This window comes from Chrysochloris asiatica, unplaced genomic scaffold (assembly GCF_000296735.1).
Source record: "Chrysochloris asiatica unplaced genomic scaffold, ChrAsi1.0 scaffold00181, whole genome shotgun sequence".
NCBI classification, from domain to species: Eukaryota; Metazoa; Chordata; class Mammalia; order Afrosoricida; family Chrysochloridae; genus Chrysochloris; species Chrysochloris asiatica.
Genome location: NW_006408699.1, coordinates 2,580,733 through 2,596,397, shown reverse-complemented (window position 1 = coordinate 2,596,397; position 15,665 = coordinate 2,580,733). Strand labels below are relative to the sequence as shown.

The window sequence follows — 15,665 nt, the reverse complement described above, 5'->3', positions numbered from 1 at the left end:
GCCAAGCATCCTAACATTATTCTCCTCTTTTTCCCCTTTCAAGCCATGCCTCAATCCCTGTATCCTGAAGCCCTGTTATTCCAGGGTTGTGCATACCTGGTCATTTAGCTCTGTCTCACCTAGCCCATGTGAACCTGCCCAAGTGTTCTCCCGTCTGTGGCTGGATTTTATAGACATGGTTACTTTCTTGTTGCCAGTCACCAGAGTGTGTCTGAGCTGTCAGGCCACTGTCTCGATTGAATGCTGCTCAGAAAGTTCAGAATGGCTATGCTGCCTCAGGCCAGCCAATAGTTTACCATCTGTCTCCTGTTTGGCTCCTTCTCCTAATCAGTATTCAATCCACTTTATCCTTTCTTCTGAAGCTCAGGGTTCCAGAATTATCATCTGTATTTGCTTCACTTGGTTTCTCTATTTTTGTTATAGAGGGTCAGTGTAGTGTCTGCCTAGTCCACCATCTTGCTGGAAGTCCCCCTCATATGTTTTTTCTCCTATTTAATTAAAGATAAATTCTTTGAAGTGGTATTAGTATGTACATTTTACCAGTAGAAAAATTGGAGCTCAGAGGTTTAATAACTTGCCTAAGACCACTCAGTTAACAAGTGATTGATCTAGGATTTGAAACCAGATTTGACTATGAGAATCTGAAGTATAACGTTATCAGTGAATCAGTAATAGAATGAATGAATGAATGAACACATTTTTCCCTTCTAATTATGCTCTTCCTTTTCCCATGGCTCACTCTCATTCATAATGTTTCTCTCCTTGGTATGACCACAAAACTTCCTTGAATTTCTGCCATCACATTTTCCTTGTACAAAAATTATGATTATGAAAGGATACAGACATATCCAGTGGAGCTCAGAAATGAAACTAAGTTTGGCCTCATTTATATAGAGGTTATTTTCAGAAATCTGATGAGCCTTAAAATGGACCAGCTTATCTAGTTGTGGAATCCCTGGTTGGTGCAAATGGTTACCACATTTGGCTGCTAACCAAAAGGCTGAAGCTCAAGTTCATCCAGAGGCACTACGGAAGAAAGACCTGGAGATTTCGTTCTGAAAAATGAAAAAAAAATCTTGACAAGTCTATGGAATACAGCTCTACACCGACACACACGGCCTGGCAGACTTAGAATCTACTTTCAAGAACACAAATCTGACTTGTTCTACTGGGATCCCCTTGTCTATTGACTTGGAATAACTGGGGAGAATGTGCCTTGCCAATTATTTCATATGAGTGAAACACATCTCTTCTGCAGTGGTATCTAGATGGATAAACAGAACACTTTTGTCACAGAACCTGAGTTACAGGTGGATGCAAAATAGTGATCTCAAAGTGTTTCTTTCACCCCATACAAACACCTATAAAACACTTATATAACAGGGAAAGCTTCTTTCTTTCTTTTTTTAACTTCACTTAGTATGAATTTAAGGAGCTCTGGTAGCATAGTAGTTACGAATCGGGCAGCAAGCCGCAAGGTCAGCAGTTCGAAACTACCAGCAGTTCCATGGGAGAAAGATGAGGCCGTCTGCTCCCATAAAGATTTACAGCCTCGGAAACCCTGTGTAGGGTCACTATGAGTCAGAACCAACTCCACAGCACATACAACAACAAGTATGAATTTACCAATATCTTTCATCATAGAGCAGCCTCCATTTATACTGAATCTTTCATTTAAGTACAAAGGACATTTTAATTTCTATGTATTAGTTCTCCCTGAATGAAAAAAAACCCTATTTATCATCATTTCCTTTACTCAGTGGCATTGGTTAGTACGGATCAGAACTGTTTTTGTTGTTTCATTATTATATTTTTTTCCTCTCAATATTTCAAATGTCATAGTATGCCTTAAAAAATATAAAAGGCAGAATCTCCTCTTTGAGAGCAAGGATTTGGGGCATAAAAGAAAGGAAATACAGAAGTGATATGCCATTACTGTTTGTTGTTAGGTACTGCTGAGTCAGTTTCGATTCAGTGACCTTATGCACAACAGAATGAAACATTCCCTGGTTCTGCACCACACTCACAATTGCTACGCTGTGCCCACTGCTGCTGCCACTGTGGCAATCCAACTCATTGGGAGTCTTCCTCTTTTTCTCCTACCTTCCACTTTACCAAGCATGATGTCTTTCTCCAGGCACTAGTCCCTCCTGATATTGTGTCCAAAGTATGAGAGACAAAGTCTCGCCATGCTGGCAGTACTTCTTCCAACACAGATTTGTTTGTTCTTCTGGCACTTTTAAAGTACTTCTGGAACTTAAAAAATTCTTCTTCAACACATATGCATCAATTCTTCTAAGGTCTTCCTTATTCATTATCTAACTTTCAGAGCTACATGAAGCTACTGAAAATACCACGGCTTGGTCAATGTTCCTTATCCCTCAAACTGACACCTTTGTTCTTGAACACTTTAAAGAAGTCTTGTGCAGCAGGTTTGCCTAATGCAATATGTCATTTGATTTCTTGACTGCTGCTTCCATGAGTCTTGATAGTGGATACAAACAAAATGAAGTCTTGAACAACTTCAATCTTTTCTCCATTTATCATGATAGTATTTATTGGTCCAGTGGTGAGGATTTTTATTTTCTTTACATTGAGGTGCAAACCGTACTGAATGATATGGTCTTTGATTTTCTTAAGTATTTTAAGTTCTTTTTGCTTCCAGCAAGTAAGGTTGTATCATCTGTATATTGCAGCTTGTTTGCACAGACATAACATGTTGCTGTTGTTAAGTGCCGTCGAGTTGGTTCTGACTCAGCAACCTTGTATAGGGTTTCCAAGGAGTAGCTGATGCATTTGAACCACTAACCTTGAAGCTCAAACCAATCTTGTGGCCGAGTGCTTATCCTACATTAGCACACTGGATGTAATATGCTGTTGTTGTTGAGTACTGTGGAGTAGTTCCAACTCATAGTGACCCTGACCCTGCACAGGGTTTCTGAGGCTGTAAATCTTTACAGGAGCAGAAAGCCTTAACTTTCTCCCACAGAACGGTTGGTAGTTTCAAACTGCGGACCTTGAAGTTAGCAACCCAATTCGTAATCACTACGCTACCAGAGCTCCTTGGATGTAATATAAGGCAGGTTAAATAAAAACTTTGGCACTTTGAATTTCAAATGGAAATACCAGTTGGAACTAGATGTGTTTCAACTCATATTCACATGCACACACAGGCACTCATTAACAAGTAATGAGTGCCCTTATACTCAGATTGTAATACTAAAGTTGTATCATTTCCATGAAAAGGAAGCACAGTTCTTTGATGAATGAATGTTTCTAGGTCTAGATCAGGAAGAGTAATCGTGTCATATCAGAAAGCAAACACACTGTCTAAGACTACTAAGGTCCTGATCAAAAGGGCACAGGAGGCAATCTTCAAAGATGCCAAAGATGGGACCATTTAAGCATCAAAAAGGGTATTAATTACAATGGATTGAAACATATCAGATATATTTAAAATCCTTACTTCATAATAGTGTTAAAAAAAGAAGAAAAAAACCTAGTCACTGTTGGAAGATACAAACGTGTAAACAATCACGGTGAAAAGTGGCAAATAAAGGGGAAAAAGTAAACATTTACTCTACCTTTCCTATAAAAACTGTACCATATGGTAGCCAAAATACTGAGTGAGAGAAATTATCTCTTTATAGAAATATACCAATTTTTACATTAAAAATAAAACAATTAATCAATGAGTCTATGTATTGATCATCCATGATCAAAAGAGAGGAAATTGGATTTTTTGTGCCTTTAAGTAAAACAAACCACTCATGAATAATGTTACTAAGGGAAAAAAATTAAACCTAGAATACATCAGGCTTCTAATTTTAAATGAGAAACACAGGGAGGAAGTAGGATAAGTAATGTTATACTGTAGGGAATGCAATTAATGAGATGAAACAAAATATGTATGAATTCTTGAAAGGAAAACTGATCTGCTTTGCAAACCTTCATCTAATTCACAATAAAAAGACAATCAAAAATAAATTAAAATGTCAAAATGTTGCTTAATGTATGACTCTGTCCTTTTTATAGAAACTAAAGAGGACAACATGATGAGGATACAACCAACAAGGCCCAGACTATAGAAAATGCCACAGGACAAACAATCCATCTTCATCAACAATGAATTTCAGGAAAAAGAAGAGGAGGGTGAGGGGATGGGGAGGAAAACCTAGAGATTAAAACAGATTTCTGAGATCTATCAATGAACTGCACTGTGAGAACCTTATCTGGATATTTAATATTCATGAGTCATTTAGAAATTCAAGCGTTAACTGGAGATTGGATGATATTATGGAATTACAGTTCATTAATTATGTGCAATAACTCTATTATAGTCTTACTCTTTTAAGAAGGAATATTTATCTTTTGGAGATACATGCTGAAATATTTATGGATGAAACAATATGACGTCTGAGATTTGCTATGAAAAAATTTGGGAATGGGGTAAATGGATAGCGGATACATGAAACAAGATTGGTCATGAGATGGTAATTGAAGCTGGGTGGTGGGCTCCTGGTGGTTCATTACACTATTCTATCAGCATAATATGAAGTTGAAATACATGACACATGGTGATTTCATCACTGATTGAATGTTTGGCTGATATGACATAAGGACAAAGTCTTGGCAGAGTTTATAAAAAAGCTATGGGATTCCTCCTGTTCACTGGTCAATTTATTTAGTCAGCCTGAGCTGGATTAAGATTCTAACATGGGGACCAAGCTAATGGATTCTTCTGTGACAGGCAGGAAAGAAAATGTGATTTAAGGTAGAGTTTCTGCAAGCTGCAATTTAAAAGAAAAAAGAAAACACAAAGGTTTTTATATTGCTATTTTCTTCAAAAAAGATTTACATTTTCATCTTATTCAGAGACAATTTACTCAGTGTCAATCAGCATGAGCAGCCAAACTGAGCATCACAGCTTTTTTTTTTTTTTTTTCCTTTCAGTGCCATTCAAATAAATTACAGCAGAAACTTATGAATGACAAGGAGCTTGTGCTCCAAGTCTAAATTTTACACATCCAAATATGCCCCAAGGATGGTAACATTAAAAAGGAAGGATTTTCTTGACTCCAAATGTACTAATTTATTTTGACAACTAGAGACATTTCTAACAAAATTCAAAAGTATACTAGAAATGATACCTGAGCTTTTAGTTTGGGGGGTAATAGTGTGGCACGGAAATTCACAACTCTCTGCATTTTAATAATATTTATAGCTTTAAAGAGTGAGAAGGTTATTGTATTGAGTGGATTGTGATGTTTCTTGTTTAAAGCTATGCAAAGTCACCAGTTTCTATACAAGGTTCTTATACACAGCAGTCTATTTCATTTTAACTTCACCTTTTATGCAATCTAAAGAAAGTAAGCACAAGTTTTTAAGCTATATTCAACTAAGAAAGGTGCCCTGGTGGTATGATGGTTAAGTACTAGGTTGCTAACCCAAAGGTCAGTGATTCAAACTTACTCAGGAAAAAAGACCTCGTGTTTCTGTAAAGACTGTTGTAGAACTGCAGGTAAATTATAGCCTAGAAAACCCTCTGTAACACAAGAGGTCACCATGAATCGATAATCGAATCTATTGTTGCTTTTGTTGTTGTTAGGTGCCATCGAGTCAGTTTCAATTCATAGCGACCCTGTATAGGGTTTCTGAGAAGTGGCTAGTGAGCTTGAACCGCTGACCTTGTGGTTCAGTGCATTAACCTGCAGTGCCACACCAGGACTCCAATTAACTCTGTATCACCGAACAATAACAACATTCAAGTGAGAGAATGTTAACTGACTTTCTTTGATGAGTCTCTTTTTGTTCTTAACATGTCAGGCTGGCTTGTAAGTCTAAATTCTATGAGTGTAGGCACCAATAATCCCATCCTTTAGCGCTCTGTCATTTTCTAGGATGGAGGCTGACCAAGCAAACAGTAGGCCCATGTTTTAGAATGTATGGATCAGGAACCACCCTAATAAGTAAAGAATGGTACCCACTGAACTTTTAGCAAAATCCTGCAAATTAATTCTCTGTAATAAGAACAAATATTATTGAGTATTTATAGTACACCAGAATAAGTGTCTGTCTGCTAACCACAAGGTTGGCAGTTCAAACCCACCAGCTGCTCCTCAGAAACCCTATATAGGGTTGCTATGAGTTGGAACTGACTCAACAGCACTAAACAACAACATAGTACACCAGGAAATATGTAATAATTAATTGAACCCTCACAGTATTTTTTGAGGTAGATACTTTTACTAACCTTACCTTAAAGATGAGGCTAGCAGAGATAAAGTAACTTTCCTAATATCTCACAGCTGGGATTTGAATTTGAGCTGACTTCATAGTTGGTGTTCTTTACGCACATGCTGTACTTACTGCTGGGTTTTCTCTTACAATCATTACTATCATCCTACTCCACGCCCCCAATGAAAAACAATTCTGATTCTAACAAATCTGTTTTGGAAGAAGCACAGCAGGATTGCTCTTTGGAATTCAGGATGGCAAGACTTCCATCTCTGGTACTTTGGACATGCTGTCAGGAAACACCAGTACCTGGAGTAGGGCACAGCTCTTGGTAAAGTGTTTTTGTTAAGTACTGTCGAGTCAGTTCCAAACTTACAGTGACCCTGTATAGGATTTTCAAGGCTTTAAATCTTGGAGGGAGCAGAAAGCCTTACCTTTCTCCTGCTGGTAAACTGTAGGGTCATTCAAAAAAAGGAAGACACCCCCTAAACCCAACAAGATGAATTAACATAGTTGTAACATCAGTGGGCTCAAGCATACCAATTGTGAAATGGCACAGGATCAGACAGCATTTTGTTCTGTTGTACATAAGGTAGCATTGAGTTGGAACTGACTTGAAAGCAAGTCTTTATACAGGGTAAGTGGTAGCCCAGTGGTAACATTTTTGCCCTCCATACAAGGGACCTGGGTTCGAATCTCAGAGTCTCAGCCAATGTGCATCATGCACAGCCACCATGTATTGGTTAGGGGAGACTTGCAAGTGGTTATGATGTTCAACAGGCCTCAGTGGAGCTCCCAGACTAAGATGAAGTAGGAAGAACGGACTGGTAACCTACTTATGAAAATCAAGCAACGAAAACCCTGTGACTCACAATGGTCTAATCCACAATCCATATGAATTTGGCATCATTTTGTTCTGTTGTACATAAGATTGCCAAGAGTTGTAGGCCAAAGCAAAGGTAGCTAATAGCAGCAACCCTCTCCATGTACCCTACTCTCCAGCTGCATGGAACTGCTATAATTCCTCAAAGTGCTAAGTGTTTTGTTGGCTCCATTAGCTAGAGCCAAGGAAATAGAAAATTCACAGAAAGTATGTGTCTGCATCTAGACAAAACTGACTGCATAACAATGATAGTAGCATCACATGGAAATGAAACAAGTCATAATAGTAAAATATAAGTCAGGATAATTTTAGAGCTGACAATATATATTAAAGAATGCTTGGTTTTAAGATAAGAATGCATATTAAAATTGCTAGTATATCCACTAATTTAAGAGACTTGGAAAACATAATGGGCAGTTAATAAGGGGTAAACAGAATGAAACAACAAAAAATCCAATAGATGGTTAGAAAGAAAGGGGAAGATAAAATTTAAAAATAGAAGACGAATAGGAAGGAAATCCTTAGATGGCAGAAATAAGCCCAGTTACATCTACAATCACAATTGATGCAAGTAGACCAAACTCTATAGTTAAGTGATAAAGATAGCATGAATGGGATTTTTTAAATTCAGCTATATGCTGTTTATAAGACAGACATTACGTATAAAAACACAAAATGGAGAAAGGGCAAACACCATTTTTATCTTGGTGTTCAGAGATCTGGGGATAGAGTAGACCAATTTGTCCAAAGAGCCCAGGGGCCAGGTGGAAGGGAAAGGCCTGAGGCCTCTACTCCATTTCCTCTAGATAGAATCATAGAGGCTACCTGCTGTAACCTAGTGGGATAGCTCTGACTGAGCACAACTGTTAATCAAGGCACCAAAGCATCTAAACAGGAACTTGACTGAGTAAGTCCCAAGACTCCTGGATAGTTAGAGAGGATGAGGGGAAAGACTAGGAGGGAGAAACTGAACCTTTTGCTAATAAAGGGATGTGGGCATTTTGGACAATGAATTTATACTGTGACTATGACAAGTGGCTAATAAGGGTTGTTGTTGTTAAGTACCATCGAGTCCGTTCCAACTCATAATGACCTGGTATAGGGTTTCAGAGGAGTGGTCTGTGAGTTTGAACCACTGAATTTACAGTTAAAACTGACCTTGTTGTGCAGTGCTTTATCCTACAGTGCCATACCAGGACTCCCAAATAGGGGTTACACTTAGAAATGACCAACCATGTAATTCCCTGCAAACTGGTGATGATGACTTTAGTTGACTCAGACACTGAGAATTGTAGGCAAAGGATAGGAGCATAGGAGCTGAGAACGAGTTAGTGGTACAATCCACTATACTCACGTGGCTGATGTGCGTTCCAGTGTGTGTACTGCACTGGCTCCGACTTCAGCCCCGCTGCTTTCCATGTGTATTCTCCTGTATCATTTTGGTCTTGAAGAGCTATCCAAAAGTAACTATCCTTCGTTTGTACCACACTAGTGATCAAGTTGGTAATAAAAGTTTGCTCAAACCTTAAGAAGGGAAATAGGAAATGGTTATATTAAGTTGCTGGGCAATCAAAAATGTCATTAAAACATAATGAGGTGCACAGAATGACACGGAAGCAAACATTTCTTGTTAATTCTTTAGAAAATGGGCAAGAAAAATACTTTAAGACCCTGAACATTACTGATAAATGCTAAATGTCAGTGTGATTCTCAGACACACAAGAGTGAATAGACTTTGACTCTGAAGGACAGGGCTTACTTAACTCCTTCAAGGAAAAGTCCAGCTCCTGCTACGAAGTATAGGTGGTAAATTCCACAGAGCCAGCAAGCTACTGATTGGTGCTACATGTGCTCTATTTTGCAATTAGGCCACATGGGTTACCATCGGGTGATGAGGTGGGTGTAGGCAGAGGGGAGAAGGAAGGAAGGCTATTGATTTTTGAATTAGAGCTTAGGAGACTTGAGTTCCACTTCAGACTCTTGCTCTGAAACCTTCAGCAAGTCACTCAACCTTTCTAATCTTAGAGCCAATTAGAGATTGTCTAATAATATTTGACAATCTCTCCTCAAATGAACCCTCCCAAGAATGCATACTAGGAAGAAGACAAGGAGAGCGACTTTTGTAAGAAGAGGAGTCATGAGCACAAGAGGGTAGTGCAAACAGTGTGCTAAGTGACTAGCCTAAAGGCTGGCCGTTTGAATCCCACCTAGAGGCATTGTGAAAGAAAGACCTGGAGATCAGGCTTGGTAAAGATTTGTTATTGTGAAGTGCCGTCGAGTCGGTTCCGACTCATAGAGACCCTGCATAGGGTTTCCGAGGAGCAGCTGGTGGGTTTGAGCTGCTGACCTTGTAGTTCACAGTCCAGTGCTGATCCTACAGTGCCACACCAGGACTCTATTCAAAAATAAATCCCATGGCACAGCTCTGCTCTGTAACACATGAGCTCACCAGGAGTCAGGATGACTTGACAGCAAGGAGTCTGTTCGTTGGTTTCGTTTGTAACATGGAGATAGGTACACTCACTTGCTCACCGCACTTGCCTTGTGAGAAACCAATGTCTCTCAAGTCAGTTTGTACACACTCAAGTAGCCCTCCATTTATTTTAAAAGTAATCAAATGTGCATTTCTACTATAGATAAATTTAAAATAACAGCAGCTAATTTAAGGAAGTATATGTGTAACATTTTCCCCAAACACATAAATGAATTAATGTTCAATTACTGGTGCCAATGCTCTTTCCAACATGAATATATATGAAAAGCAAAACCTTGAAAACTTGTGTATCTGTTTGTATATAAATAGTTAACAAGAAAATGTGAATATTAAAGACCTTTTAATCAGCATGAAGGTTTTAAGGTTGGTTTGAAATTATCACCAGAAGTTTGTTTTAAAAACATGTGAAGGTTGGAAGAAACAAACTGCAGTCAATGGGAAAGAATGTCCTGGTGAAATTGCCCAGGAAATCTAAAAAGAATGCAAATTTGTCTTTTAAATACAATTTTGCCTTTTAAAATTTATTATCATTAGCATGAAGCCTTAACTTAATAAGGAGAGAACAGCAATGGGTCATTTAAGAATTGAAGAGTCTTGGAGACAACAGACACAAAGAAAAGAACAAACATGATGTACATTTTTTGAGCTGCCTTCTGGATCTCATGAATATCACTAGCAACAATGAGTGATTGAGGTTTGCATGATACTCACTTTCTCTTAGTATTTTCTGCAGATGTTCTATTAGGGATTTAAGCAGCACAAATATGAAAGGGGAAAAGCTCTTGTTTAGCCAGACATCTAAACGATGTTAATGTGCTTCAGAAAGAAGGTATGTAAAACTAAATACTGCGTGGATGTTGTTGTTTCCTTTCACTTCCATTGGTTGCTGCTATTATAACATACGACTTTCTTCTCTCTTCTGAGGCATCATTACCACTCACCTCTGGCACCTGAAATGGATGTTAGGCGACCACTGCATAGAGGGTATCCGACTAAGACCACTAACCACTGTGCTGATCCTAAAGCCAGGGGACAGTGCTGCTTTGCCATAACCTTCTCTATCCATACCAGTTATTTTTTGCAGGTCTGTAGTCCTGGTGTGGCACTGTAGGATATGCACTAGACTGCTAACCACAGGTAGGCAATTCGAACCACCAGTCATTCCTTGGAAACCCTATGAGTTGGAACCAACTCAACAGCATTTAACAACTACAACAACAACCAATTCCATCTATTTTCTCGCTTAAAACTTTTTATGTAGATATTATTTATACCCACTATTGTGTCTGAAAAGGAGCTCTGGTAGCGTAGTGGTTACGAATCGGGCTGCGAACCGCAAGGTCAGCAGTTTGAAACTACCAGCTGCTTTGTGGGAGAAACATGAGGCTTTCTGCTCCCGTAAAGATTTTCAGCCTCGGAAACCCTGTTCAGGGTCGCTATGGGTCGGAACCAACTCAACGGCACTTAACAACAACAACAATTGTGTCTGAAACACATGTTGATCCCCTTCGTTAAACTTAGCTCCATAGAATGTGAGCTTATGGAGATAGATTGCCAGGTCTTTTTTCCACGGTACTACTGGGTAGGATCAAACAATCAACCTTTCCATTAGTAGCCAACTCAAACTGTTTTACCACCCAGAGACATCTTCCATGCTTCCAAATGTATCAGACAACAGAATGCTATGAACTTGACCTCAGGTATTATCCATGAAAGCATTTTATTTTTGTCCCCTATAGGTTTCAGATTTATTTAATCCACTCTAGTAAGGAGCTCTGGTAGCGTAGTGGTTACGAATCGGGCTGTGAACCTTAAGGTCAGCGGTTCGAAACTACCAGCCGCTCCGCGGGAGAAAGATGAGGCTTTCTACTCCCGTAAAGATTTACACCCTTAGAAACCCTGTACAGGGTCGCTATGGGAACCGACTCGACAGCACTTAACAACAACAAGTAGCATAGTGGTTACGAGTTGGGCTGCCAACCTCAAGGTCAGCAGTTCAAAACTACCAGTGGTTCCGTGGGAGAAAGATGAGGCGTTCTGCTCCCATAAAGATTTATAGCCTCGGAAACCCTGTGCAGGGTCACTATGAGTCGGAACCGACACCACGGTACTTAACAACAACAACAACAACATTCTGATTTGCTATCTTATATCCATGTATCATTGTTTAAATCTATAAACACCTTCTGCTTTATGAATTACCAAGTATAGCTTTTTTCTCCCTTAAATTTTTTTTTATTTTGTTGTTGTTTTTGAGAATATACACAGCAAAACATACACCAATTCAACAATTTCTACACATCCAATTTAGTGACAATGATTACATTAAGTTGTGGGCAAGTATATCTTTCAAATTGTTGCATATAATATTCATAAACTGAACATAAAACCTTCTAATCAAAACCATATTCGAGTTTCTCTATCTGGTTTATGAGATGGCATTGCTGTGAAATAAATTCAGCAAATGTGTCTTTCTTCTAAACCATGTATTTTAAGAAAATTAACTCTGTAGCCATCTAAAGTGGAGGAAAGAAAAGTGATAAAAATCAAAGACACAGGGAAACAATTAGTCCAGTAGATGAATGGACCGTGCAAACATCAATCTGCACAACGCTGAGAATCAGAGAATAAGACGGTAGTCAGCGACCACTAGCAACTACTCTGAAAGGGACAAAAGTGGCTAAAAAAAAGGATGCCTCTTGTCTGTGAATTACAGTAGTAAGCAAACCAAAAAAACAAAAACCAGACTCATTACCATCAAGTCAATTCTAACTCCTGTTGTTGTTGTTTGTAAGTACCATAAAGTCAGTTTCTAATCATCGCAACCAAATAACCGAATAACCAAAAACCAAACTCCTAGTGACCCTATGTAGAATTTCTGACACTGTAAATCTTTACTGGAGTAGGTAATCTAATCTTTCTCCTGCAGATCAGCTGTTGGGTTTGAACTGCTGACCCTGCAGTTAGTAGCCCAATACCTAACCAACAGCATCACCAGGGCCCCATATTAAGCAGACAGCAGTCTCATAAAATTAGATTGAAAAAAAGTAGGGCAAAGTTTGGAAGTAATTTCACTAGAGGGTGATTCCAATTGAATATATATACAGCTACTGCTGCGTGCCATCAAGTCAGTTCTGACTCATAGTGACTCTGTATAGGGTTTCTGAGCCTGTAAATCTTTAATAGGAGCAGAATGTCTCATCTTTCTCCTTCAGAGCACCTAGTGAATTTGAACTGTTGACCTTGGAGTTAGCAGTCCAAGGCGTAACCCACTACAATTCCAGGGCTCCTTAAAAATATATACTGGTAGTCTTTATATATAATGAGAAGGGGTTGGAGATCCCGTTTGAAGGGACTCTGCTTTTAACTAAGTTGTCACACTTGGATTTCTCCCAAAAACACAGTGTGATTATTTTTATGTCATTTTCAAATAACTGTCTTTATTGCTGAACTAAGATATAAATGACCATTCCACCCCCCTCTTTCTGTAAATTAAAGAAAATAGAATACTGCTACTTTAAAAATGTACCACTGCACGTACATTATTGCAAGAAGTTTCTGGTAGTATTCTTCAAAAACTGGAAATGTTACACTTTTAACACTGTTACTTGTAAAAGATTGGATGAGAACACAAACTCAAGAAAACACAAGGGGAGGGGCTTCAAAAAAGTTGTGCAAAATCCCATTTTCCTTAACTTCATTTTCCAAGAACTTTTTGAAGCCCCCATGTAAACACAAGAAATAAACCTGGAAGAGCAAATCAAATTCGAAATAGCTACTGGTGGTTACCTTTGGTGAGGGAGAGTTTGGTGAAAAGGGGGGCGGGCAAATAGAGATAAGAGTCACTTACATGTTTTACTCTATATTCTTCTGGCTTGCTTAAATTTGTAAAATTGAGATGTATAAAATTTTCAAGAATAACTATAATGCAATTTTCAAAGTAAATTAACTGCAAAAGTGTTCGAAGGAGATGGCCGTTTCAAAGAATAACAGACGTAAACATGCTTTTTCAAAAAATGCACATTTAAACCTGGGAGAAACTGAGACAGTGTATGATTTCTCATCTTTTGGCAAAATTCACAAAATTGAATGTTATTTGTATTATTTGTACCAAATATTACATGACCAATTGATCCAAGATATAGATATACATGCGTTTAAACAATTATCCATGGAACCCTTGGAACTCAAATTATGCATTCATGTTCTGTTTGAAAACAAAGTTGCCAGGTCTGAAAAAGTTTTGTTATCAGTGAGCAAGGAAGTAGAATTCTGTTATTCAGCAATAGTCTGTTTTCCTCCTTTCTCAATTCCATTGAGTCTTAAAAGTTCTAGACCAAGAAGCAGTTGCCCCATAACAAGAAATAGCTTATTTTTATGCAAATAATATGAGCTATGTGTTTTTGTAAACTGTGCAACCCCCAGGTGCATTAGTTTCCTATGTGTGTTATATGTATGTGTATGTAATTTCATGGTGCATTATATCTGAGAAATATGGTAAGTAATTTGTAGCAGGTGGTTCTAATTGTGTCCATCAAATCTGTCATTCAGTTGTGCAGAAGAGTGGAAAACCAATTAGCAGCTACAAGCTTTGGCATGGGTGAATAACAGGAGTGTCTTTACTCAAACAGGAAATCAGGAATGGAAGGAAATTATAACCACCTTTCTCATGGGTACTCTTGCATCTGAGATTTTCCATCTACTGCCCAACCTTCTAGGCAAAAGATGTTACGGAAAAATATTTGACTGTTTGCTCCTAAGTTTTGTCACTCAAAGAGCAGGGCCGTGCAGATCCTTGTTTCTTATCTGATGATGTCTGTTATTGTTGTTGTTAAGTGCCATGGAGTCCATTCCTACTCATAGTGACCTTGTGTATAGAATTTCCAAGGAACAGTTGATGGGTTTGCAGTCCACTGCTTATCCTACAACACCATACCAGGTCTACATTAATAGAAATCCTGTTTCCTCAACTCCTAATTCCTGTGTTGGATTCACTGCTGTGTATGTAGGCATCTTTACTGGGTGGTGAAGTTGGTTAATGCATTTACCCGACAGCGAAAAAGTTGGCGGTTCAAGTATATCCAGAGGCATCTCAGAAAAAGCCTTGGCAATGTACTTCTGAAAAGGCAGTCACTGAAAACTCTGTGGAGCACAGTTCTACGCTGGTACATGTGAGTTGTTATGAGTTGGCAGCAACTAGTTTTAGCAGCACACTAACCGTCTGCACCATCCAGGGACTCCTGTCTATTGAATACAGTTTATCAAAGAGAAATTTAAAGTATTCATAACATGCTCTTATAAGCAGTTTTGAGGCAAATAAAACACTGATTTATTTTGGGGAAAATAAACACTTTCTATTACGTGTATGATTTCCCCAGGGGTTCTTAGAATATGAAACATTTTAGTGATAACAGATTTCTGCCTCACCGTGGGTCACTTTGGCATTATGGGCTATGAAAAATGTTACTTTGAGTTTATTCATTTAGTGTGCTATTCATTCTCCTTCACTTATTTCTTCTGTCTATGTTCTGTCTCACCAGTTGTTCAACTGTAAATAGCACCTAGATAAGTACACCATACCTTGATTTCCCTCTTTTGTACAGCATGTCTCTGCTTAATATACAGCCTCCCTCAGAAACAGGTATTCAATGCATTACTTTCTAATAACTATTAAGATTGGTGTGGTCAGACGACATATGAAAAGTAGTTGGCCCAGGGCCAGGTATGAGACAGGCATTCAAGGAATATTAAACAACAGCACAAAGAATTTGACAATGAAAAATAGGTGAAAAAAAATTAGGCTTTTTATTTTTTTGAATCACAGCTTCATTGGCCAGGCCCTTGAATAAAGTCCAATGATGACTCACTGACTTGAAGACTCCCAGCCTAAGGTGCTATTGAAGTCTTCTGAGTGGATTACCAGGTGGAGGGGATAAAGGCTGATAGTTATACCCATACATAACTGTATGGTTGTTGTTGTTGTTGTTATGTGCCATTGAGTCGGTTCCGACCCATAGCGACCCTGTATAGGGTTTCCAAGGAGTGACTGGT

General features: G+C 38.6%; 1 protein-coding gene across 1 annotated transcript in view; it reads right to left on the bottom strand.

Moving 5' to 3' along the window:
• The window catches only part of PLA2R1 (phospholipase A2 receptor 1, 180kDa), a 184,167-nt gene that overhangs the window by 84,323 nt on the left and 84,179 nt on the right, over positions 1–15,665 (bottom strand). Inside the window, exon 14 of the mRNA XM_006872042.1 lies at positions 8,475–8,644. Coding sequence (XP_006872104.1) covers positions 8,475–8,644 — 170 coding nt within the window. The remainder of the gene's footprint in view (positions 1–8,474; positions 8,645–15,665) is intronic.